This window comes from Parasteatoda tepidariorum, chromosome 2 (genome assembly GCF_043381705.1).
Source record: "Parasteatoda tepidariorum isolate YZ-2023 chromosome 2, CAS_Ptep_4.0, whole genome shotgun sequence".
NCBI classification, from domain to species: Eukaryota; Metazoa; Arthropoda; class Arachnida; order Araneae; family Theridiidae; genus Parasteatoda; species Parasteatoda tepidariorum.
In genome coordinates this window covers 96050399-96075113 of record NC_092205.1, presented here as the reverse complement: position 1 = coordinate 96075113, position 24715 = coordinate 96050399, and the positions used below count along the sequence as shown (strand labels likewise).

General features: G+C 29.1%; 1 protein-coding gene across 1 annotated transcript; it reads right to left on the bottom strand.

The window, feature by feature from the left end:
• Positions 1 to 6635: 6635 nt before the first annotated feature.
• On the bottom strand, positions 6636 to 23914 carry LOC107444885 (male-specific lethal 1). The gene is made up of 8 exons (XM_016059135.3): positions 23436 to 23914; positions 17290 to 17540; positions 16180 to 16460; positions 14758 to 14813; positions 14502 to 14569; positions 11256 to 11386; positions 9895 to 9967; positions 6636 to 7325 (listed from the first exon to the last, which is right to left on the bottom strand). The coding sequence occupies exons 1-8, from the start codon at positions 23784 to 23786 to the stop codon at positions 7217 to 7219; spliced, it is 1320 nt and encodes a 439-aa protein (XP_015914621.2). The 5' UTR covers positions 23787 to 23914; the 3' UTR covers positions 6636 to 7216.
• Positions 23915 to 24715: the final 801 nt, after the last annotated feature.

The window sequence follows — 24715 nt, the reverse complement described above, 5'->3', positions numbered from 1 at the left end:
GAATTTACCGAAATTAATACCTCTCTGACACCAACATTTTCCTTTCTTTGTTAATGGCTTGCTCTAATCATTCTTCTTGCAATCATTCGGTTATTTTTTACAGCAAACAAAACAAAAATAGCAGATATCCTTATATATCTTGTTACATCTTTCACTAAATACTAAACTACTAACGTTTTCCTGAAACCAATATCTTTATTTACTTTTTAATTCACCAATATATATTTCTTTGTCCGAGCATTACATTTTTATTTTTTTACCTTGGGCCATCATGTCAAGACATTGCGAGGGAGGAGGGTAGTAGAAATAATAATAAAAAAAGTAAGGTAATAAAAAAAAGGGGGGTAGTAAAAATATTATTCACAATAATTGAGAAAAATAACAATATTTTCCTTAAAATGTAATATATTTTTTTTATTTTTAACCAAAAATATGTACCATTTTAAAGGTAAAAAAGAAAATTGAATTAGTAAAAAATTGCAAAGAGATATTAAATAATAGAATTTACTATTAGAATTACTTATTAAGGTTTCGTTTCTCACTATCTTGAATTTGAATTCATTGAACAAACCTAACAAATTTTTGCTGATAGAGTAACAATTGACAGAACTATACATTTAAAAAGATTAAAAATCTCACTTTATTAGATCAGGAAAAATAGTGTCATGTCTTTTTCCCTTAAAACTGTAAAAAAAAAAAAAAAAATTAGCAGTCTGAAAGACCTGTAACTAAAAAATACTATTACTCTGTACATCATTTTCACTGGTCCATATACCTGTCTTATTAGTTTTTGCAGTTAATAAAGTGAATTAATATCAAAAATTATAAGAAGTTTGTGCAATATCACATTATGATGAAATATGCTATTTTGTGACGAGAACCAAACTTGCGACCAAAACTTGAATCTGAAAATCAAAAATACACAACAGTACTCTTCCTTTTACATTGATTGCTGGTCTGTATTATGCTTACCTGTTTGCATCTTTTCTTTTCGGTAATACAACCATAACACATTTGTAATTGTTACACATTCGTTAAAAAATATATACTTTTATTCCTAACCAGTGTAATCTTAGCCAAGAGGTTAACACGCTTGGTAGAAATTCTTTTCTATCTTAGGGGGCAGGAGTTCGAATCATCACATAAATACTTTTACCCCCTCTTGTAAGAATAGTTATAAAAAGGCACATTGAGTTTTCATATGTTAGTTTTTAAATATAAAATTGTATCTAAGTGTATAAATTTAGTTTGCCTAAATATTTTACTATGTATCAAGTAGCTGGCCATATTTAATTATACCTGTTATTAGCCTAATTGGCAAGATAATTTCACAACTAGGTGCTTGGACCCAATTACTAATCTCAAGACTCAGACCAGGCCAATTTTACTGGGTAACATTCATTTATATTCAAAACACCATATTTAGATTTATAGTACCATTAAAACTAATCGTAAAAATAGTTGTAAATTCAGAAATCCGGGATTTCTATCAGTTTCTTAATAATCAAGCTAGAATAACTAATTTTAGCACAACATTTTTTACTCTAGCAGAATTTTACTTTGGGGAAATTCTTGAGAAAGGACACCTTTGGAAAATATGTTTATTAGAAAGAGATATAAGGACACGCAAATCCAGAAATCTGAAAACTTTTAACTAAATTGATAAGATTAAATAAATACAAAATTAGAAATAATAAATTACATAGATATTTATTTAAAGCTAATAAAATCTTAATAATTAAAATTCAAAGGGAACTGAGATATTACTCTCATACTAAGTTAGCTTTTAGCAAATAAGTAAATGCAAAAATAAATTTTTAGGTTTTGTAGGCTTAGCATTTTGTAGTAGTGTATTATATTTTATTAAAGTATAGAAGCATAATATAGCAGGGGTCTGTCTAGGTTTTTCTGAGAGGTACCTGTTTTGTGAAAATTTAGACATAATTTGTAAAAAAATTATATTAAAAAATCAACTCAAAAATATGGATTTATAGTTTCTTAAGGGATACAAAAATAAAATTTTAAGAAACAGTATTTTGTGAAGCTACTGTTTTTCCTAAAGTTGAATTTGTGAAACTACCGCTAAACGGTAGTAAATTCGGCCTGGACAGACCCCTGTATAGGCAAACAAGATGAAACAGCAGTTGCAAACACAGATATTTTTTTTAAAAAATTGTACATAAATTATTCTACTGCTTTAACTTAAACGCCCTTGAAGATTTTATTTTTTTGTGAATACGAATGCATATTACAACTAAGCCTATTAATTTGAAAAAAATCGATAATCAAAAATTTTAAAAGTTAAATTTTAATCTTAAAAAACAAAAAATTCATTCGGAAACATTTCATTACATTTTTAGTATTAGTTGATTTACATTCATATCACGGTGCATAGCCAGATTTTCAGCAAAAAATAAACTCCTCATAAAGCAATAATAAAAAAATGATGAGCTTTTTCTTTGGGAGACCACTTCGATCAGTCTGTGTAGGGATCAAGGGTGCACGGCACCAGTCCTCGTTAAACTGTTCCGAAATAAAGTGCTCGACTTTACGTGCAGGTCGTTGGGCTACCAAAGCAGGGGAGCTATCCCCTCTGCAGAGGATCAAAATTGCGATGGCATGTCTTCGGATCATCCTCAGGGATGTTTTCCAGACCGTCGCCAATAGCTCATTGTGCAGCTCTAGTGTGACATAAAGAAATACCTACCTACTTAATTATGAGATTTTGTTAATTGAGTTTTAAAACGACTGAATTCCCAAAAGTTTGAAACAAAAATCCTGAGGAAAAGCCTAAAATCATGAAGACATTTTAAAAGTGTTAAAAAAAGATGTAATCAGACTTTTTTTCAATACTTTTTGATTTTTAAAGTACAGCAAATGGAAGTAAAAGTTCAAAAGTACTTTCTAATGTTGTTTACAGTTTTGAAAGGTATAAAAATTGCCAAGTCAAATTAAATATCAAGATTTTAAGTATCAAAAACGAAAAATTTAAACAATTATCTCGGAGAATTAATCAGTTAAAAGATGATTTTTTATTGAAACTAATTTAGTACATTAAAGGCACTTGAAACATTGTTACAACTTTCCTTTCCAGAAAGAAAGAAAAAAAAGTTCTAACCAGCATCAACCTGTAACCGATATCCTCATAGCAAATGGTAAAAAGCTGTACTACACACTTTGGGTTTTGGGGAAAAATTAAAAGGGGGATAAACTTACACACTATCTAAACTAATATGAATGATATTTAAGCTGAATCACACGAGATAAAACTTAAGTTGATCAAACTGATAGTTTAGAAGTTAAAAAGGTTCTATGTATGAAAAATATACTGATTATCTATTCACACACCTGACTTAGCAATTTAGCCAAAATAAGTATACTTTTCTATGAAAATTTTTCTGAAGTGCTAAATTGAAAGAAATTACACAGGAATCAGCAAGACCAGCATTTCAGAAGTTGCAATGGTTTTCATGATTAAAAAGTATTATTTTTGATTATGAATACAAATTATACTTTTCTATGATTTTTGTTGTTGTGCTAAATTGAAAGAGATTACTCAGGAATCAGCAAGACTAGCATTTCAGAAGTTGCAATGGTTTTCATGATTAAAAAGTATTATTTTTGATTATGAATACAAATTATACTTTTCTATGATTTTTGTTGTTGTTGTGCTAAATTGAAAGAGATTACTCAGGAATCAGCAAGGCTAACATTTCAGAAGCTGCAATGATTTTCATGATCAAAAATACTATTTTTGATCATGATTCATTTGTTTATTTATGCACTTGATTAAGAATTTTTTTACTAACAAGTACGAGATTTTTATGAACAGAAGAATCGTTGAGTTTATACCCAACACACTATAAAACCAAAACTACTGACCTGCCAACTTAATTATTTAAATAAAATAATAATCCACCGAGTTTTCTAACAAGACATTTTTTTACAAAATCTGGAAGGAAAAAAAAGTAGCAAAATAATTAAAGTTACAGGGCAAAATTAAGAAATTCTATAACTGGTCAGTAATAGCATTTTTAGTAATGGCCACTTTTGAAAGAATGTGGCTACTTTTCCAAAAATTGAAAATTCTGAACTATTAAAAAAAAAAAAAAAAAACGTATTGGTATTAACATAAAATAATTCTTTTGAAGCGAATTTGGTCAATGCTATAGAGTTTATTTCTAAAATGAAGAAAATTTTTCCTGACTTCTCATAATAGGATTATTAATTATTATATGTAACAATTTAAGCATTGTATGAAAAAAAATTAAACATTGTATGTAACATCAAATAATAAAATTTAAGGTTTGAGTTTTTGAAAGAATATAATATAAAATTTATGTTAATTAGGATGAGCATGGTCAGAAAGAAAAATCGAGATTGTCCAAAAAGTTGGGGGCAAACATATGGACGTTACGACATCCAAACAATCAACAAAAATGCATGATCTATTAATGTTACACATACAATGAAATTTGCCCCATCACAGATGAATTACACTTCAATTATTTAGAAATTTTATTACTCTTATTGTATAGTATTTATTGAATTTCAATAAAAAAAAGTACCATATAATGTATAAATAAAATAAACTTGTTTAATGGGTGTCTAAAACTGGTAGTTTTCTTTTTTTTTAAATTATTATTTTTTAGTAAACATTTCTTTGATATTCATTAGAAACTCTCTTGTGACCACAACTTTCAATGCAGAAATACTGAGTTTTTTGTTCTTTAATGCAGCTTTTTATTGATTAATATTTTCATATTCCTTTTTTTTTCTTTCTGAAATCATATATTTTATTTAGAGAAAATAATGCCATATCTATAAGTTAAAACTTTCTCAATTTGTCTTTTATAAAATCTATAACTTTTTTTTCTGAACTCTTTGAAATTTTTTGCAGTCTGTTTTTTATGAGGTTCAGAGAGTTAAATGTAGTTAGATACAATTAAAGTAATATCAGTTTTTTTAGATACTTAAATACTATTAATTATTTGATACTAAATTAAGGCATGTGATAAAACAGTCAATAATTAGTAAATGTGAGCTATGTCACATTTAATAACAAAATAGATGAGTTCTGATTTGTTCAAAAATTAATAAATATTTCTTTGAGAATTCTAATTTAAAATTCTGATTGAATGTAACTAATTTATTTCGTACTGTCGCAATTTTTTTTTACAATAATGCGTGAAATATTTAAAATAATAAAAAATAAAGAAACAAAGAGTTCAAATAGGAATGAGATCATCTTATTAAACATAAGACATTTTAAATGCATTCATTTGAAAAATATTCAATATGTTACGCTAGTTAACTTTTAATTCTGGCAACAAAGTTTTTAAAATTTGATTTAGGGAGATTCAAACTTATTCCACCATTTTTTCGACAGATATTACTAACAATTTCTACGCGATCCAGAAAATTCTATACTTTAGAATTCGATTGTCGAACAGCAACGGCTGTTTTAAATCCATTTGGGACTTACACGCTTAGTCTTGTCGATCGTCTTCTCAACAAGTCAGTTCTGGATTTGTTATTTGCACATGGTTTTAAAATCCTGACTTTTTTTCTTATAAATACAATATTACTAAAAAGATATTTTTTTTCTTCATATAATATAGCCCACATTTGAATTTAAAAAAGGGAAAGAAAAATTTAAAGAACAGATTTCCAAAATGCGGAAAGTTTCCAAAATGTGAATGAGTAAATAAAAGGTGGAAAATTTTACATAAAAATATGAAAAGCCTAATATGAGGCTGAGGGCGAAAAAATCTCATTCAAGTTTCAATTACATTTATTTGTCATACAATTTATTTGTCGCAAAATAAAAACAAATCTAAAATAACTGTAATTATAGTAATGGAATAAGATTAACTAATTTAGATTAAAATATTATTTGCAGTAAACTAAATAATAGAAGGTAATATGAAATTAACTTGAAATTTAATAAAACTTTCGAAAAAACAAATTCAGCCCCCCTGAAATTTTGAGCTAGTATAAAATGAGCTGAATGCTCCAGGGATGATTACAGCTTTTTCATGTAATAAATAATACAAGAAGTTAGAAGAACGTATGTTCAGAGTTGCCACACAAATCTGGAGAAAAAAAATTTCTGTGTTTTCCCTGTACACATTTATTATACATAATATATTAAGAATAAATAGAGCAATTACTGTACTCTTATGTGAACTATATTGGGCTAACTATACTAGTTTTAATTTCTGGAAACCTTAGGGAAAAAAAGGAACAGCTGAACATACTTAAATAATGCTACAGTAAATGAAATAGTTTAGTACAGCCGAAATATCATCCTTAAGTATCCCATAGATTGCGCCTTCAGAGTTCACCCTTTTTGAAAAGACGAAAATGAGAAATAAAATTTCTTGTATTTTCTCAGTTAGTAAAGAAAAAATAAAAATTTCCTGCATTTTTACTGTTATGTGATTTTTAAAAAACATGTATTTTACGGTATTTTAGCTAAAAAATAATCAATTTGAAAATAGGTGGCGATAAACAAATTTTAAATTGCCATTTTTAGTTGCCCTGTGGCTGTTAATTCTGCTCTATGGTTAAAATAAATAATCAAATCTCACAATATAATAATAGAGGAAAAATAACCCAAATACATAATGATGTTGCTGGCAAATTCAAAATTTTAATGAAATAAAAAATAAAAGTTCATAAACAAAGAATGAGAAAAAAATAAAAACAAATTTTTTTTTTACCCATAATCATATCACAGATACAATGTAAATAACATTTTACTATAATGCCTTTTTACATTTACAAGGGTCGATTAACTGACATATGCAAGAATAAATTCAGTATTTATTGTTATAAATTCCTGTTATCCAATACATACATGTATGTATAGAACTGTTACAAGACAAGTAGTATACCTACTTGCTTATAAAGAGAGCTTTTCTACCTTAATTGTTACAATATAAGTGAATAGAATTACCATGATTCACTTTTACAGAAGATTAATGAGGAGTCGTTAAAAACAAATTTCACCGTTTTCAGAATTTCACTGGTATTTTAAGTAATTCAGCAGAATCTTGCCAAACATAAAATGTAAATAGATATATATATATATGTACAAATGATTATTTTCAATGATTTCTTTGAGTGACTGCAACTGAATTATCTTTCCGTCTAAAATTGCAAGCCAAACAAAATACTAGTCGGAGAGGATGAATCTGTCGAGAGAGATTTTTCATGTGACTCTTGAAGCGTGACTGGACAAGCGAGACTTTTTCCCTTTGTAATTTGAGGATGATCGGGAGTCTTCATTTCTGATGCAAGACCAGGGCAAAGAGAATTCACTAGAAATTTAAATAGAAATAAATCTTTTGTATCTCTTTTACTTTTAATAATAAACAAACTTTGACCAGCAAAAACAATTAAGATGATGCCATACCACGGAAGAAAAATTTCTTCGTAAATCCTCTCTTTATTACTAATTTAAAAGAAAGTAAAAGTAAGTTCGAGCAACTCCAGAGCAAGTCATGAAGTTTAAATCGCTGAAAAAAATACTTCAAAATATTAAAATCAGGGTATCTGCTACATTTTATATTTTCAAAATCACGACTAATTCCAATTATTTTTCATGACTTAACGAAGTTACCATTTTCTCTGACAAAAACAATACAACAAATTAAAAAAAGCATTATAATAACATTAATTGAAATGATAGTTATAACCAAAACTGTTATACTCTGCATCTTCATATTTATAGATTTTAAATTTAAAAAACAGAGATAGTAGAGTTAAAGCAATAAAATAGCAAAAAAAAATACAAAAATAAGAAACTTTTTTTTCGGCAGAATTATATTCTAAAGATACTTTTCTTGTTCATCGGAAAGGAAAGAAATACTCCTGATTTTTCTGTTCTCAATTCCGAATTTTAAAAAAAAAAAAAAATGCCAGTGACTGGCTTGCTTCAGCTAGAATTTTAAATTGATAAAATAAAATAAAATAAATAATAACAAAAATTATGAAATCATAGAAGTTTAAAAGATAATTTGGTAAAGAAATGAAGTTTTTTCTTTCATTTTTTGAAAGAGTGCCATAATTTTTAAAGAAAATGATGAAAACATTTTGTATTTTAATAAAATATGACTGCGAGTGGGAATTTTGTTACAAATTCAGATATTCAGAGCACCGTGAAATTGGGGGAGGGGGTAAATTTTAATTTAAAAATGAGATTTTTCAACGACCTAAATCCATGACTTTCCTTGATTTTTTTTAAAAAATAGTTTAAATTATGACAATTCATGACAAATTTTGTTCAATATCGAAATTCATGACTTTCCAGGTGTGCAGATACCCTGTAAAATGCAAACAAATTATCAGAAGAGAACTTCTCCATTGCGTAACCTTAAGTTATCATCTCACAGTTTATTTTCATTTTGAAACTTTCTTATCACTATTTAAAACTTCATGGCTTACTCTGGGTTTGTCTGAACTCACTTCTTCTACACTTTAAATTTTAAATTAGTAATGAAGTAGAAAGAGAGATAGCACCGCAAATTTTCTTCCTTGGTATGGCGTCTTCTTAAGAGTGTTCTTCAAATCTTTGGGGCCATTTATACATGATGTCATACTTAGAGGGGAACCATATTTTGGTTAAAAAGAAAAATATTTAAAAACAGGAAATTAAATATTTTTGTACTGTTAATTTTATTTCGTTTTCATCAGAACACGTACGCACTTACACATATTATTGTTATGCTCAAAAATTTTATTAAAAAATGTAATTTGAGTTTAAAAATAAAATTTGAAATAGGATCTACAACATGTGTTTTGTTTCGAAAGAGTTCTTGTACATGTGTATGTAATATAGTGTGACATGAGACAATGAGTAAAGATATGAAATGAGACGTTTTGTGACAAAGAGGTAAAAAATATTGAGAGAAAAAAAGTATGACATCATTTACAAATGGTTGCTTTCCAAAAGGATAATTTAAAAAAATAATAAATTCCATACTTCTTTAAATAACTTATTTGAGTTCTAGCATACAACTGACCTGTGTGGCAGAATCGCGGTGGCATGTCAACATTGTGGCAAAACTTTACAGAGTTCTTGCAGAATACTTTTTCTTTTGGGAAGTAAAAAACTTTCATTTTCTTTTCTGCAGAAATTTGTAAGTAAAATTTTAATTGTGCATTTGAATCACTTTTTGAAGCGCTCAAATTATGCCGACATCGTAAATCCTTTTTTATTGTAATTTCAGCAGTTAGTGACATTGATTTTCACATGGCTTTTAGATATCCTGATATACTTCAGACGATATGGGAAATTTGAATTGCCCATTTGATCATTTACTTTTTAAGGAAATGATTCTATTGATTTATTTTGGCAATTATTGCTTTAGATTTCCACACAGTTTTTAAAATTCAGTAACCCCTTTTAGAAGAGTCTGATTCGCGTGATTACGTCGCCCTGTTTTTTTGGTAATTACTGCTACAGAATGCACATTTAATTGTTTCTTTAATGTGATGATAATTTGCAAAATACGATAAAGGAAATAATTATAAAACGATAAAGGAAAGAAATAATAGGAATACGAAAAGGAATAATTAATAGGAGTTCACTCCAAACAAAATGCAAGAATGTTGCCCATAATATTAGAATAAAAAAATATTACACATTCAATTAAAAATAATTATATTGTTTTTGTAAACACAGCGTGTTTGTTACCTTAAACTAGTAACATACATCTTTGTTATTACTGAAAGTATTTCGCAGAAAGATATTAGCGCTTTCACAGAAAGCCCCAAAAAATTCTGCCGCAGGGCCATTGAGGATCAAGTCAAATGATATCATAATAACTGAATACATTACACCAACATGAAAGGGTTAATTTTGTAAATATAGAAAATTGACATTACCATGGTTGAAAAAGAGGAATAGCACAACCAAAAGCTAAAACTGGCAGCACATCCGTAACTTCAATGTATTCAACTACAAAAAACAAGAATTTAAATAAATATGAAAATTACATTTCAAAGTACTCATATGCACAATTCTAAACAAAAAAGTAGAGTAAAGTAGAAACTGTAGAGTACTGCAGACCACAGCCATACGCCGTACATGACGGTCCTCTCTCTGAGTAGTGCGGCGTGGCTACCCAGAACCCAGTCTCCTTGAAGCAGTACCTTCCCTTGACCATTGCTGCAAACAATCATGCACAGTGGATACATTTCTCCCCAGTCTTTCTGCAATATCACAGAAAGTAAATCCACTTTCTCGCACCCCTATTACACGTTCAAAGTCAGTGAGCGGTAAATAATATCCTACTAAAGGCATTCTTGACTAACAGCAACTCACTATATTAAAATGTAGAGAAAAATAACACTTATGAAATGTAGAACACTTATTTAAAGCAACCCTGATTTGCATGATCAAAGTGGCGCTACTAGCGCTGAAATGCAGAATTGGAATAGACATCATCAGGGTGCATAGTCAAATCTTTCAACAAAAAATAAGCACCTTTTAAGCACTCTAAGAACATTTTTAAGCACTATATACATTAACAAAATGCAAAATAATTATCAAAGACTTCACATGATCATGATAAAATAATCAGTTTCTGACAAAGAGCTCTTTTCTTTACTATATTAGACATTATAAAAAGATCAAGAGGTTTTTCAGTTTGATAACAGGAAGTGAAAAATGAAGCCCGAGATTGAGAATATCTTGCAAAATGCAGCAGAGTTGCACATGACAGTGCAAGAATCTCTCAGAACCCTGTTTAATAGATGTACATATGAACTAGCAAATATTTCATCAGACATTTAAAATGATTGGGGCTTTTATAAGCTATGGACGCCAAAATAAATTGGGGTTGAATGAATTGTAAAAACGTTGAATTGAACAATATGAAAAGCACGCTTTTGCATAATACGTGGTGAAAATCCATGTGGTAAAGAAAACAAAAATCTCCTTTTCAAAAAAGGAAAATTAAAGGACTTTTTAAAAACATCCAATGAAAAAAGCACCTTTAAGGGCTTTTAAAAAACGAAAATAAGCACCTTTAAGCACTTTTTAAAAACGCTATGCACCAGGATCATCTTTTAGTTGTACAAACAAGCCTACCAAATTTACTACATATAGTTCCGTCAATTTCCAAATTTAGATCTGCCAGTGTCTAAACCAATATATTTGCGCTGAATTTCGAATATTAACAAACACAGCTTATCTTTCTATAAATAAATATGAACACTGAATTAATTTTTAATTATATACTTACTTTGCAGAGGATTAGGATAAAAAGAATTGGACTTTTGGTTGATGATTATTTCACCCCCTGATGATTCCTTTGAATTTTTATTCTTGAGCTTTTGGCTGACTTTTTGCTCTCGCAACCTTTGCATGTCCCATCTTAAAAAGAAAATATGCGTTGTTTATCTTAAAGGATGATCGGTATGGAATAATAATTGTTATAACAATGCAGTCACATTTGAATAATTTGTAACTTCAAGATAACAGAGAAAAAAAAAGCATTATAACAAAATGAAGGTTATAACGACAATTAACAATAGCAAATTGAATTGCCCTTACAGCAAGCTTGTCGTTATAAGAAAATATACATATTCAAGGTCAAAATAGCAGTATATTATGCATGAAATAGAACAGCTTTAAGATATCCCTGATAACACTGAAATTTTTTTTCAATAGCAATCTGGAATTCTCAATCAGGAAGGGAAATAATGTGCTATGATAGAAAGGGTTGCCACCGGGAAAAAAATTCCCTCTATTTTTCCGGTACATATTAAACACAATATATTAAGAGGGAAAACGCAACCACTGTGCTCTTGTGTGAGCTATATTGGGCTAACTATACTAGTTTTAATTGCTTGAAAGACTTAAGAGAAAAAAGGTACAGCTAAACATATATGAAACAAATAATGTTACAGTAAATGAAATAGCTTGGTATAGCTGGAATATCATCCTTAAATGTCCCATAGATTACACATTGAGTGGTCACCATTTTTTAAAAGACAAAAACACGACACAAAATTCTCTGGATTTTAAGTTTTTTGTTCAAAAATTCCCAAAATTTTTGTGTAAAATTCCCAGTCATTTTAGGTGATTTTTACATTATTTCCCCTGTATTTTCCAGGCTTTTCCTATTCTCCGTGTAGAGTGGCAACCCTGATAGATATGTGCTCAACAAAAAGGGGCTATTTTAATTTAATAATCTTTTAAAGTATGAGTCAGAATACATAAGAATTAGTAAATAGTAAGAAGGAAGTGCCCATGTATGTTTGCTTTATAAACATAAAGGGTTAAGATTGCAGGAAGGATATAAGACGAAATGATGCTATTTTTTAATTTTCGATATTGATCCAGAAATAGATAAAGATGATTTCCATTTTTCTCTTTTTCACATAGTATCCTTACTATAAAGTCTAAAAATATAAGAAAGATAATTGGTTTGCAAAAGCATGAATAAAAGTAAAAATATAAAAAACTAACGGGCTGGCAAAAACATAAATAAAATAAACACATAAAAAGATAAATTTAAATAATAAAAGCAGAAAATTGACCAGAAAGTTGTTGATTTTTTAGAATTAGTTTTGTGTGGAAATTGAGTTTTCATATATCCCGTTACGGGCACTTTATCTAGTTGTTTTATGATCTTTTCACTATCCCGTTACGGGTAATTCATATTTGTTACTGTTTGTGTTGTTTGTAAATAAAAGTTTTTTATATAAAAAAAAACTGAACAGTTCTTTCACATAGCTTGATTCTTTCATATAGCTACTTAAACAGTAGAAAATCATTGGCGAGTTTTTTTAAAATTAAAACGCAGTTCAAACGCATGTTTGCGAAAATGAACACAGCCTAAGTTTTTAACACCACAGTTTTTAAGGACTTCTCTTGTCCTTAAAAACTCCTATTTCTAAAGTGATCATCGAAGGGGTTGGGCTCGACCTCCCCGTAACTTACACAGAAATTATTTTTATAGGAATTTTTGCTCGCCAAGCCAGCTTTTCTCTATAGAAAGTTATGATTCAATTTTTTTTTTTTAAAGAGAAGTCTTTATGGACGTAGGAGTAAAATTAAAGAACTCATTAAGAAAAAAAAACTAAGGAGCTTTTAAGGACTGTACTTGTCCTTAAAAACTCCTCCTATTTCTGAAGTGATCATTGAAGGGGTTGGACTCGACCTCTCCGCAATTTGCACAGGAATTATTTGTATAGGGATTTAAGGACTTTTCTTGTATTGTGCTGCACATGTTATATTGAGCTTTCACTGTGCATTCTTTTTAACAGAAAAAAGAAAATAAAAAAAACAAGACTTCACAATCAAAGATTTAACACCAGGGTTGGCAAGTTTTTGACACATGACGGTTTTTACCGGTTTATACCATGGTTTTTACCGTCATGTCAAAAAACCCTCTGTCAAAAACCCATAGTTTTGGTAAAACTGTATTTTTATTTGAGTTTAACTGCTTATAATTTAAAATTAATTCATTTTTGGGCAATAAAATTAGAAAAAAAGTTGTTAAAAGATATTTAAGAACAGATTCTTGCATTTTCCCAACATGATTATATCAAAACATACTATTTGAAGTAAAATATTAGGATACTAAACAAAATTTTCAACATTTCCAAGCATCATTTTGTTTGGCATATTACATTACTGAAGAATGTCAAGTCATTCTTGACTTAGAGTTTGTTAGTAGTTACAAGTTTTGAAAGTTTTGTTTAGCTTATTTCTAATATTTAAGAAATGCCAAATTTTAAATTCTTCTTTTTAGTTCTTGAATTTATTAATAGTTCCAAGCTTTTTTGTTTGTTTGTTTATTTCTAGCAATTAAGAAGTGCAAAATTTTTAATCCTTTGCAAATCAAGCTATAATGACAAAAGTATCACTATTTTCAATAAGTATATTACAATATTTCTATATGAATGTATAGTATAGAATAATTCTATAAGAATACATGTATATAGTTGCAAAATCAATAGCAATCATTTACAATGTTCATTTATAAAGGCAATTATGTGAAAATAATATATTGTCCGTTATATGCCATAAATGAAAGAAAACGGTAGGTTTTTGACGGTTTTTACCGCTGTCATGTCAAAAACTAATTTTTGACGGCAAAAACCCAACCCTGTTTAACACATAAAACTATATCAAAGCATAATGTTATATTTTTCATCAAATGAAAAATTAATTACTTGATTATTCATCATCACAAAATGCAAAGTATAAAATTTGTCTTATGAATGTTAAAACATTCACAAGAAACATACTTTAAGATCAAGAGAATAGCTGCACTTTTAGAGAAAAAACAGTCTTTAAAGGAGGTTAGTTGACACCTAATAAATGTAAGATATTTTTTAGAAGAAAAAAGTTATGCCTTACCATGCAACATAATATCAAAAAATAAATTCAGAAAAAGAAAATAAAGAATAGACTTTTTATCCATTTTCACACTTCCATAAAAATTAAATAAATATAAATAAGTAGATTTTTCTTTCACCTCTTGCGTCTACGTTCATCCATTTCACATTTCAGATGCCTCCTTTGAAATACAGGATCATTAATATTCTGGAAAGAAAAAAAAATTAAATAAATAAATAAGATACTATAACATGAAGACAAATTTTACTAGTCATAAAAACGAAAAATACCAAATCATTAAAGAAAAGTTGGTTATTTTTTATTTAAGTTTTCTTAATCACAATTGAAAAGCTTTAAATTATGATTGAAAAATTATATAAATTTAGAAAACTGACCTCAGTTCCTTCCATCTGATAGAAACTTGGAATTGGTTTTAGCTTCCATAAAGGCACTGTTATAAATAAATAAAAAAAATATAGACATACATTTCAATCTACTTAAAAATTATGCACACAATTTTACATGAAATGTTAATTTTTTTTTTCCAGCTTATTTATCAATCTACTAACACTGGTGGTATCTGACAGCAAAAGTCACTATTTAATAGCATCAGTAAATTTGCAGCAAAATAATTTATTAGGCAACAAAAAACAATAAAATACAAATATATTACAAAAAATAGCTGAAAATGTCCCAAATTGTGACATACATCACAGAACAACGTATGCTAGGAGCAGACCTATTTACAGCCGTGTTTTTGTAAAACAATTATTGCATAATTTTGCAAAACAATTATAATTTTTGTAAAACAATATCTAAGTCGCAAGTTTTAATTGCTGTTTTGCCAAGCAGCAAGTTTTTATTGCCACAATTAGTGGCAGCATCAACAGAAAACCTCAGAGTCTTTGAAACATTCATGAACTTTTTGTATTCACAGGATTTTCCTATAAATACAGGAAATGAACAGCAATTCGCTATAAATGACGGGCATTTATTGTTTCTGGTGAGAAGGAAAGAAAGTGTTCAAAACCAAAACTTCCCAACATTTTAAATAAATAAATACGTTAATTCTTCTTTGTTTTGCATCATGAATAATTTTTTTTAAGATGTACATAATTTTTTTTTATTAAAATTTCTTATATACTTATAGCAAATTTATAAACTTTTCAGAATATTATTTCTTTTATATTTTTTGATCATTTTCAAATCATTGTTCGATAATTTATGTTAAATCGCTTTCGTGGATCAACAAATGATCTTATTAGAAACAATTAATCAAGGTTATACTATCTCCTAATGTACTTCATTAGACAATACATTATCGTGAACCGTGATGGCTCAGGGGATAGAGCGTTTGCCTTCCAATGAGGTTAACCGGGCTCAAATCCCAGCGATGGTTGGTCAATAGGAATTCTGCATCCAGCTTGTGACCACAGAGCCGACTTGGAATATCCTCAGTGGTAGACCAATCATGGGTTAGAGTCCCCTTGCCATCAGGCTAACAATGGGAGGTTCTTGTGGTCTTCTTCTCTATGTAACGCAAATGCGGGTTAGTTTAATCAAAAGTCCTCCAGAAAGGCAAATTTCTCCTAATACTTGATCCAGGAGTTCCCTTGTCTTCTGGATTGGGTTTAAAACTGCAAGGCTACGGAGTTGAACATTAGTAGTTATAAACCCAAAAATTGGGTCAGCTGTTCAACATTGGTTATAAAATAAAATACATTATCTCAATATCAAGTATAAAAAATAAAAAAAATTCTACATTTAAATGCACTATTGAGCAACATAGAAAAATAGAATCAAGAATTAAAAAATACCATCTATTGGAGAAGGTTTGTAGGAATCTAGAGTCCAATTATCAGCTACAAAATACGTAGATTCGGTAGTAAGATAATCTCTCTTCACTAAAATCTTCTTTGGTTTCTTACCCCTTTTCTTAAGTATTTTAGAATCGGTTGAATTGTCATTATTTTCTTCAGAATCATTTAAAGTTTCTTGATTATTAATTACATTGTCTTCTTTTTCTAAAACTGGAGGAGGCGTACTTATTAATGCCTCTCTTTGAACCGGTAAATTTTTTGGTGGTCCCAGATATCGCCTAGAAAATAGGAAAAAAAGTAGGAAAAATTAGTTAAATTCTTCTTGTACAATATGAACCTAATAAACGATTAATAAATATTAGTTCCTAAAATAATTAAAGAATTTTTTTTAAAAAAAGAGAGAAAAATCAATTTGAAAAAATTAACATTAGAACTGCTTGATCATGATAAAGAATTCATATTCAAATGAAAAAAAAAACTTATCAGAATTTTTAAATGAATTTGCTGTTGCCATTTTCACTTGGGCTACAAAGTTAATATATCACAAAATTAGGAAATTTTGTTACCAGTCAGTGGCCAGTGGCATTTTTCACGAGGTCATTTTTAAAAATCTGTGGCCCCTTTTTTCGAAAATTAAAAAATATAAACTATTTACAAAAACTGGAGAAAAAAACAAAAAAACATATTAATGTAAAGCATTTTTCAGAAACTTGGTAAACACTACAGGTTTCATACCAAAAATGACAAACATTAAATGAACTGTTTTTCGTTATGTTAACTCATAATTTTTAATGGTAATAGACAAGCAATCTACTATTGATAGTTCTATTGAATTTCCTTAATTAATTAAAAAAAGGAGTTTTATATAAAAATAAACTGAAAATGTTTAGAAAAAAAAAAGAAGCTTTAAACTGATTACTAAAAATGAGGCCCGCTTCATTATGTCTTAGCAATATTTATTTAAATATTCAACCTATAATTTCAATAGGGATTTTTTTAAAAAAAAAAAGAATTTAGGGAATTTTTTAAAATGTGCAAAAACCAGGAGAATTGTTATCAAATCAGTAGAAACTGGTAAAATCCAGTAGACTTGGCAGCCACGCTTACCTTTTCAGAGCTCGTGAGGGCACAGTTTTAGACCTTCGACCAAAATACCGTGTTGCAAGAACAGGTAGATTTGTGTTGATATGTTGAGTGCCGGTTGAAAGAATACAAGCAGAATTATTGTTCACATTGTTGTACTCTAAATTTTTGCACTCTGAAACACTCCGTGTTGTTTCCACTGATGGTTTTGAGAGCCTTTTCCGAAGTAAACACACTCGGTTTTCTTGACGGTTTTGATCAAAGTTAGTTCTCAGCTGTAAGAAAAGAAAACTAAGTCCTTTAAAAAATTATTTTGCATAATGTCAATTTTTAAACAGCTTTTAGTTCTTGACAATTAAGAAAAAAACACTGTTGATGATGGATTGCATTTACTGCGCGGCTTTGAGGAGAACTCCTCCAGACTAAAAGTCTAGGGCTGTTATGGCAACAAGTGACAGCACATTTCTAATGGGTACAGTAGAAGAATGAAGGTGTCGATTGGTTTACTAACGTTGACCTATGTCAAGATCAAGAAAAAACTATTCACCCCACAACCCTATTTGAAGCGACTTTGCCTTGTAACTTTAGTACCAGGAACAACACGAGACTGATGTCTGGAGGAGTTTTCTCCTGAAAGCCGCACTCAGGGCGACTAAGGCAGGGCCATAAGGGGCAATCGCCTTGGGCCCCCAGATCAGAGGAAGGACCACAAATCAAATACAGAGTTTATTTTATGTTTCCTTCTTTTATGAACCTTTTTTTAAACAAAATATCAGTATAGTGAAAAATCCGTCAGATTTATGTTAGCTTTTTCATTAATCTATTATATGAGCACAATCAATATTTCACAAACCCATGGCTTTCAAGTATGGAATTCAGCTAAATTTTCGTAATTACAATGGACAAATTTGGCCAATCAAAAGTCTGTATTTTTCCAAATCTCATTTTTGCGATATATTTGCAAAAAATACAGGCTTCTGATCGGCTTTAATTGAGTCATCATTATTGCCAAAATTTAGTTGAATTCCGCCCTAATGTTCGCTAGGATACGAATTTTTCGCAGCTAGATGACAAAGTTAAAAATCAGAAAGCTGCATTTGGCATGATTTACTTAGAAAAGTCAGAAAATCAATAAAATGGACAGAACGCTAATTTGCCGGCCCATTGGAGGGGCATTTTAGGTTCTAGTCAGTTTTCTTGTTATCTATAATGAGGTGAAAAATTTAAATACCTCCATAAAGTTTGGTTCCTCATTACTGAAGTAGTAAAGCAATGGGGCCCCTAAAGAAGTTTTTGCCCCGGGCCCCAATTAGGCTAAGTTGGCCGCACAATAAAATGGGGGATTCCATATCAAAACAACCAATGGTCAAAATTTCTGGCTTTTGTATTTAGTTAATTTAGGACTCAAAGCTAGTTGAAATAATATAAAATAATAAGTTTCAGAAAATTCACATATTTTTTACAGTAAAGCAAGGGGTACTTGCAAGTGTAAAAGTGAAGTGATTATGCCTAACTATGCGATTTAAATCAGATTTAATTGAATACATGTAGGTGACATCACATGTTTGTTTCAAACCTGATAGGCTTTTGAATCGATAAATGCCACAATTTACCATCGATGACTTCATCTGCAGGTACACAATTCTGGTATTTAAGAATGTTATGTTTGCAGGTATTAAATAGATATAACTCAGTTATAAAATATCAATTAAAATAATTTCTATTAAAGTAACTCTAGGGGCAACTTGTTCTTATCCTGATTTTCAGAAATTTATGTTTTCAAAATTAAAAACTGGGTGTTATGAATGTAACACAGTATGTTACAACCACAATAGCCAGTTCTCGATTTTTAAAAAGGTTTAAATTTCTAAAGATTGGAGTAAGTAAATGGCACCAGGTTAGGAAAGTTTATGACACATGAAAGTTATCAGAAAGGTTTTTACAATTATATCAAAAACCTTAATCTTAGGTAACATTGCATTTTCATTTTACTTCAACTAATTAAAATTTAAATAAAAAACTAATCTCAAAACTTTAAAAAAAAAAAATATATATATATTTTTTAAAAAAATTCTAAGATAAATTTGACATAGAATTATTGATAAAAAATATGACAATGTATTTTTACAGATAGGTAATGAAAAGATTAGAAAACTATGCTTTGACACAATGACCCTGATTACAATTTCCAAAAATGCCATTTTATGTGCAACTGCAGTTTGCATTAATGAGAGTAAATTTTTTCCCCATTATTATATTCAAAAGATGCCTTTTTAGTGCATCAGAGGGGACAGAAATGCTCCTGATTTCTCTTTTCTCATTTGAGAAGAATGAAAAATAAAGAATAAATGAAGAAAAAAAAATTGGTTTTCTTTTCTGCAGGGATTTTCAAAAGATCTTTTTTCTCCAGGATTTTTAGAACAAAAAAAATTGCTATAAAATTAAGTTTATTAGTAATGTTCATTTAAAAAAAAATTTCTGACATGATAAAAATGTCAATAAAAAAAAATAATTAAAAAAAAACAAAAGAAAAAAATTGTTCTTAGTTCCTAAAACAAAACTTTAACACTGAAAATTAGTTTTCTATGTTGCTGGTTATCTATATTACAGTCTGTACTGTAATATAGTGACAATAAGTTAATAATATGAGACGTTCTTTTAAAATGCTGTAGTATAATGAAAACAGCAAAAATGAAAAAAAATCCTTTTTAACTCTTAGAACTAAAAGTTACGGAAAAAATTACGAAATTGACTTGCCTGATAATAATAAAAATAAAAAGTAGAAGTACAGGAACTTGTGGTTCAGCATGAAGTAATCTAGTTTTAATTCTTTAACCCCTTCCTTCTCGCTCCCGTGATATTTCCGGGCTGGAGTGTTCAGTAGTAACGCTCCAATAAGAGCAAAACTAATTCATTTTTTTTGCCCAGAAAACATTTGATTTCTCATTTTACACACCAGATGGCAGTACCAGGATATGTTTTAGGTAATTGTAGATAGTTAGTTTATTTTAAACTAGATGTCAGCACTAATCAATTTTCAGGGATAAAAAATGACCGTTTTTTTCCTTTTTTTGTAAATTAACGGATCGTTGAGGGGTTAAATTTTCGTTTTACCATTTGTCTTCTAGAAGATAAATTTGCAAGCCATGTGCAAAAACAGGAATTTTAAAACTTAAAAAATTTGTGTAAAAACTATTTCTTATAATAAACAATACCATAATACAGTTAAAAATACGATTTTATATTATTCTTTATCATATCTGTACAAATTTAAAGAAAACTTAGAAAAAAACTTTTCTAAAAAATATTCTGACGATCATTCAACTAACTAAATTTTTGACAAAAGGGCCAAATACTTGTTACACCCCTAATTTTAATGCAATGTTATTGCAACCTGAGAAATTCACAAAGTGATGGGAAACGTGAATTTTTAAACTGCTCACTGTTTTTATTTTACTGCTTAAATAAACTTTATCGAAAGAAGAAAAAAACGTTTACCTACTATATAAAAAAAATCTAATAAATCAATAAAGAGAAACAATAAAGTATATTACCAAATAAGTTTTGAATCTCAGTTTGAACTATAACAGCTTTGTTTTTATTTCAGGTGTTTGTTCAAACCTTAGAAATTTTCCTCAATTGAAAAATTTAATTTGAATTACTTTAATATGTATTAAAGGGTTCGAATGGGAGTTAAAAATTTTAAAAAGGGGTAACGAAAATAAATCAAACGTCGATATTTGAATTTCTTGTAACCGCCACTAAAAATTGTATTCGAAAAAAAGTACATATGCATGAAAATTTAAGATTCTAAACCACTTAACGATAAAGTGGTAAATTAAAATAAGAAATAACTTCTAGAATTAACCTAAATTTACTACTACTACTAAAACTTTTCAAAGATCGCGGGAGCCCCATATTACATTTTTTTCATACTTTCAATTCTGTAAGCATGGCAATTTTTTTTTTCGGGGATGGGGGGGGGNGGGGGGGGGGGGGTGTAGAATTTAATTTTAAAATTAACTTTCGTATTGCGTGATATGATAAAATAAAAAAAAATTTCTCCAATGTTTATCTATTCTGATAAATCCATTTTCGATATGATATAAAAAGAAATTTTTTTTAAAAAAAAGTATTAGTTTTTGAATTAATTCTAATAGTTAAACGCCTTTAATTTTCTAAAAATATACTGTTAAGTTAATTGATAAAAAAAAATAAGAACACTAATGTTAACACTAATGTAAATAAGAACAACATGTCTAAATACATGTGAGTCCCATCCTTAGCCAACCTGCTGTGCAAACGACCCATCACTCAAAAAAGTCATGCACCCCTACCATATAAATGATGGGCATCAAATGATGGTAATTTATTTACATATTTCTTGGTAGCCACTTTCTTTTAGTTCACACGTGGTGACCCCTAATCTTACCTTTTATCACAGATCCAAAGAAAAAACTTAACTTTTCTTAATTTTTCCCTTTCATAAAGTTCATCAAAACTTTGTAAATTTCTTGCATAACAATTAAAATATGAGCATTTATTTCATTGCAAACATGTTTAAAAAATGTACTTACTTGATGAATCTTTACGCAATCATTTCCTTTTTAAAAGAAGAGCACAAAAGTATTCCTTTTGCTCAAAATTTTTTTAATAAAATTCCTTCATGTTTAACAAGCATGTTCAGGAAATAATTAAGACTATTTATTCTTAATTATAAGTTATTTTCCTTTCGTGATCTTTTATTTATTGATGGTTTCTATTTCGCAAAAGATTATAATTTAAAATCATAGCGTGTTACGTCTGCAACAAACTAATTTGCATATTTCTTTATTATCTAAAAATAACAATCTCTAAAACTTGATTGTTTTCATAATTGTCATTCTCCTAAACATACATTAAAATCCTTTCTTACAAACTTTGGTGTAATTCATAGAATTATGTAAACAAATTACCCATTATACAATTATGACATATGTGTGTTACACCCATAACACTTAATTTTTATTTTTTAAAAATTTTTCCAATTCTTGGAAATAAAAAAGGTTAAAACAAGTGCAGAGGGCTCTATGATTTATCCTTACTAAGAACATTAAAAGTTAAACACATTCAAAGTCTACAAATGTTGCTTCGGTAACAAGAGAAGGGATATTTCCATATTGTGATCTGTTGCGCCAACTACAATCGTCAAGGTGCCAAATAGATTTTAAACTTGCAATTTAAATTTAAAAAAAACATGTAGATGTTTGCCCAGGGGTAGCTATGAGTTATACCCTTCGAGTTGGTCCCTTTCTGTGATGTTTTTTTATAGTTTTCGAGGGCCACAGCCCGGAAGTTGCCAAGACTTGGCGATTATTTTGCCATAGATCAGGATATGGAACTCCAGACAAGAGAACTGCCTAAAATGAATTCTTTATCAGTATTTGATTTTTTTAAATAAATTGCAATTTTTTTCGTTAGACAGCATACAACAATTAGAATTTCTTATACATTTTTAGTGAGTTAAAAAATTATTACTGGAAAAATTACTAATTGTCATATGAATTTTGAACAAAATTTATAAAACAACTAAAGAAATATTCATATGCTATAACTTAAATGGAACAAATTAAAATTTGTGCAAAACCAGGAAAGCTAAATCAATTGCAGTAATCAGAACTACTAGTACTGAAGTAATAAGTACTTATTTTAGGAACTGTGTTTATAGGTTTTTGCAGCTTCCCAAAATAGTTAAATACCATTTTTTTTAAATTTAACATTTAATCTCCTTTTATGTAACTTGCAATATTACCAAACTGCAAAAATTTCTGGTGAGAAGAATATACAAAAATGCAGCTAGTTTTTTTAATACTATTAATACAATATATAAAACAGTAAGAATATATTAGGAACTGATTTTACATACCTCTCTCAAAAGAAAAGTAATCGGATTAATAGAATAGCGATAGGATAAACAAGAAAAATAGTACATATAAGACTCATACCGCGTAAATTTTTCTAAATTATACTGCAACAACAGTGTTCGAAAATTTATTCGACACCTATACGTAAACAAACTATGCCGAAATTTATTCGCTATTTTTTCCACCATTTTCTTCAAACAAACAAATTTATATAAGTAAACAGAGAAAGAAAATTTAACGACAGTGCATTTGAATGCTTTTGCTTACTTTGTTAGAAGGAATTTCGTCAGAAACCGGTGGATCAGGAGTAGCTGTTGTGATATTTTTACTGTCACTACAATTCGCATATATGTGATCGATTTTACACGCAAGATTATTGTTGAGTATTACATCATTGGAAATAGTGTCAATTGTACAAAATTGTTGGGCTGATTTGGTGCAAGAAAGATGATCGTGGAAAGCAGCAGCAACAGCGTAATTTAGTTCTCTAGCAATCGCCCTATCAATGTTTTCTGCATCGCCAATTAGGACTGATGAATTTTTCAACATTTTGCGTCGGTGAAAATTAAATCTATAGCCAGATTCTATATTATCAGCGTCCACAGACCCCTGTTTCATATTGGTTTACAGGAAAACAGGAGACTTATTTACGCTAATCAACACTGAAACTTCTACTCCTCATATTAAGTAAATAAACATCGGCCATATGCAATTCACGACGTTTGAGATTTAGGATTCTAAAAACGGATCTTTGTATAACGCTTGTATTCTTTAAACTAGTGAAGAGTGTGCCTCAATGGCCATTAATTCCGGGTTACCACTTTCGATTGATCTTTTACTCCTCACAGCTTGAAAAAGCACACTTTCCAATATTATTATATCTGTAATGATTACAATTTAACGCGTTCTTTCAATTTAAATCTCACTTAAACAAATGCTATGCTACGATGCTATACAAAAACATAACAAACGGCAATATTTTACACTAATATAGCCAATAATGAATAACGATCAAAACATGGCAAACCCTAGACTAAATTTATGTTTTGATATGAATTTTCTTAAATTTGTTTTAGGTTCACGACCTGTTAGAATTTAAAAGTTACGGACAACTCCCTTGAAGGGTAAAATTACGGGTAAATTTAAACACAAATCGCAATAAACTTCCCAGAATATTAAGCCTGTTCACACATCGCCCTCCGCTTATGTTATGCTTACGATAGTAAGCATAACATAAGCGGAGGGATACACCAGAAGTATGAGGAAGCTTGTTATTGTTTAGATTTAGTCAATCATCCATATAAATGGAAACAGCAATAATTTCGAGTTTTTGACTGGCTCTACTTCCGGTCATAAAGTATACAGCTGCTTTACACAGCTTATTCGGCGAGATGATATTATCAAACAGATAGTTTTGTTTTTAATTAATTATATAAATGATGCAATTTCTGAGCTCAAATCTGCTGCATTTCATACGATATTAAATAATTCTGGTGAGTTTGAAGTCAAAATTTGTTTTAGTTATTTATAGATATATGGTTAAAAAA

Coding starts and splice junctions, on each gene's coding strand:
- LOC107444885 (XM_016059135.3), bottom strand. CDS start 23,786: ATGAAACAGGGGTCTGTGGACGCTGATAATATAGAATCTGGCTATAGA. Junction 16,461..17,289: donor CCCTCACGAGCTCTGAAAAG/GTAAGCGTGGCT, acceptor CCTATTTTCTAG/GCGATATCTGGGACCACCAA. Junction 11,387..14,501: donor GATGAACGTAGACGCAAGAG/GTGAAAGAAAAA, acceptor TTTCTTTTTAAG/ATGGGACATGCAAAGGTTGC.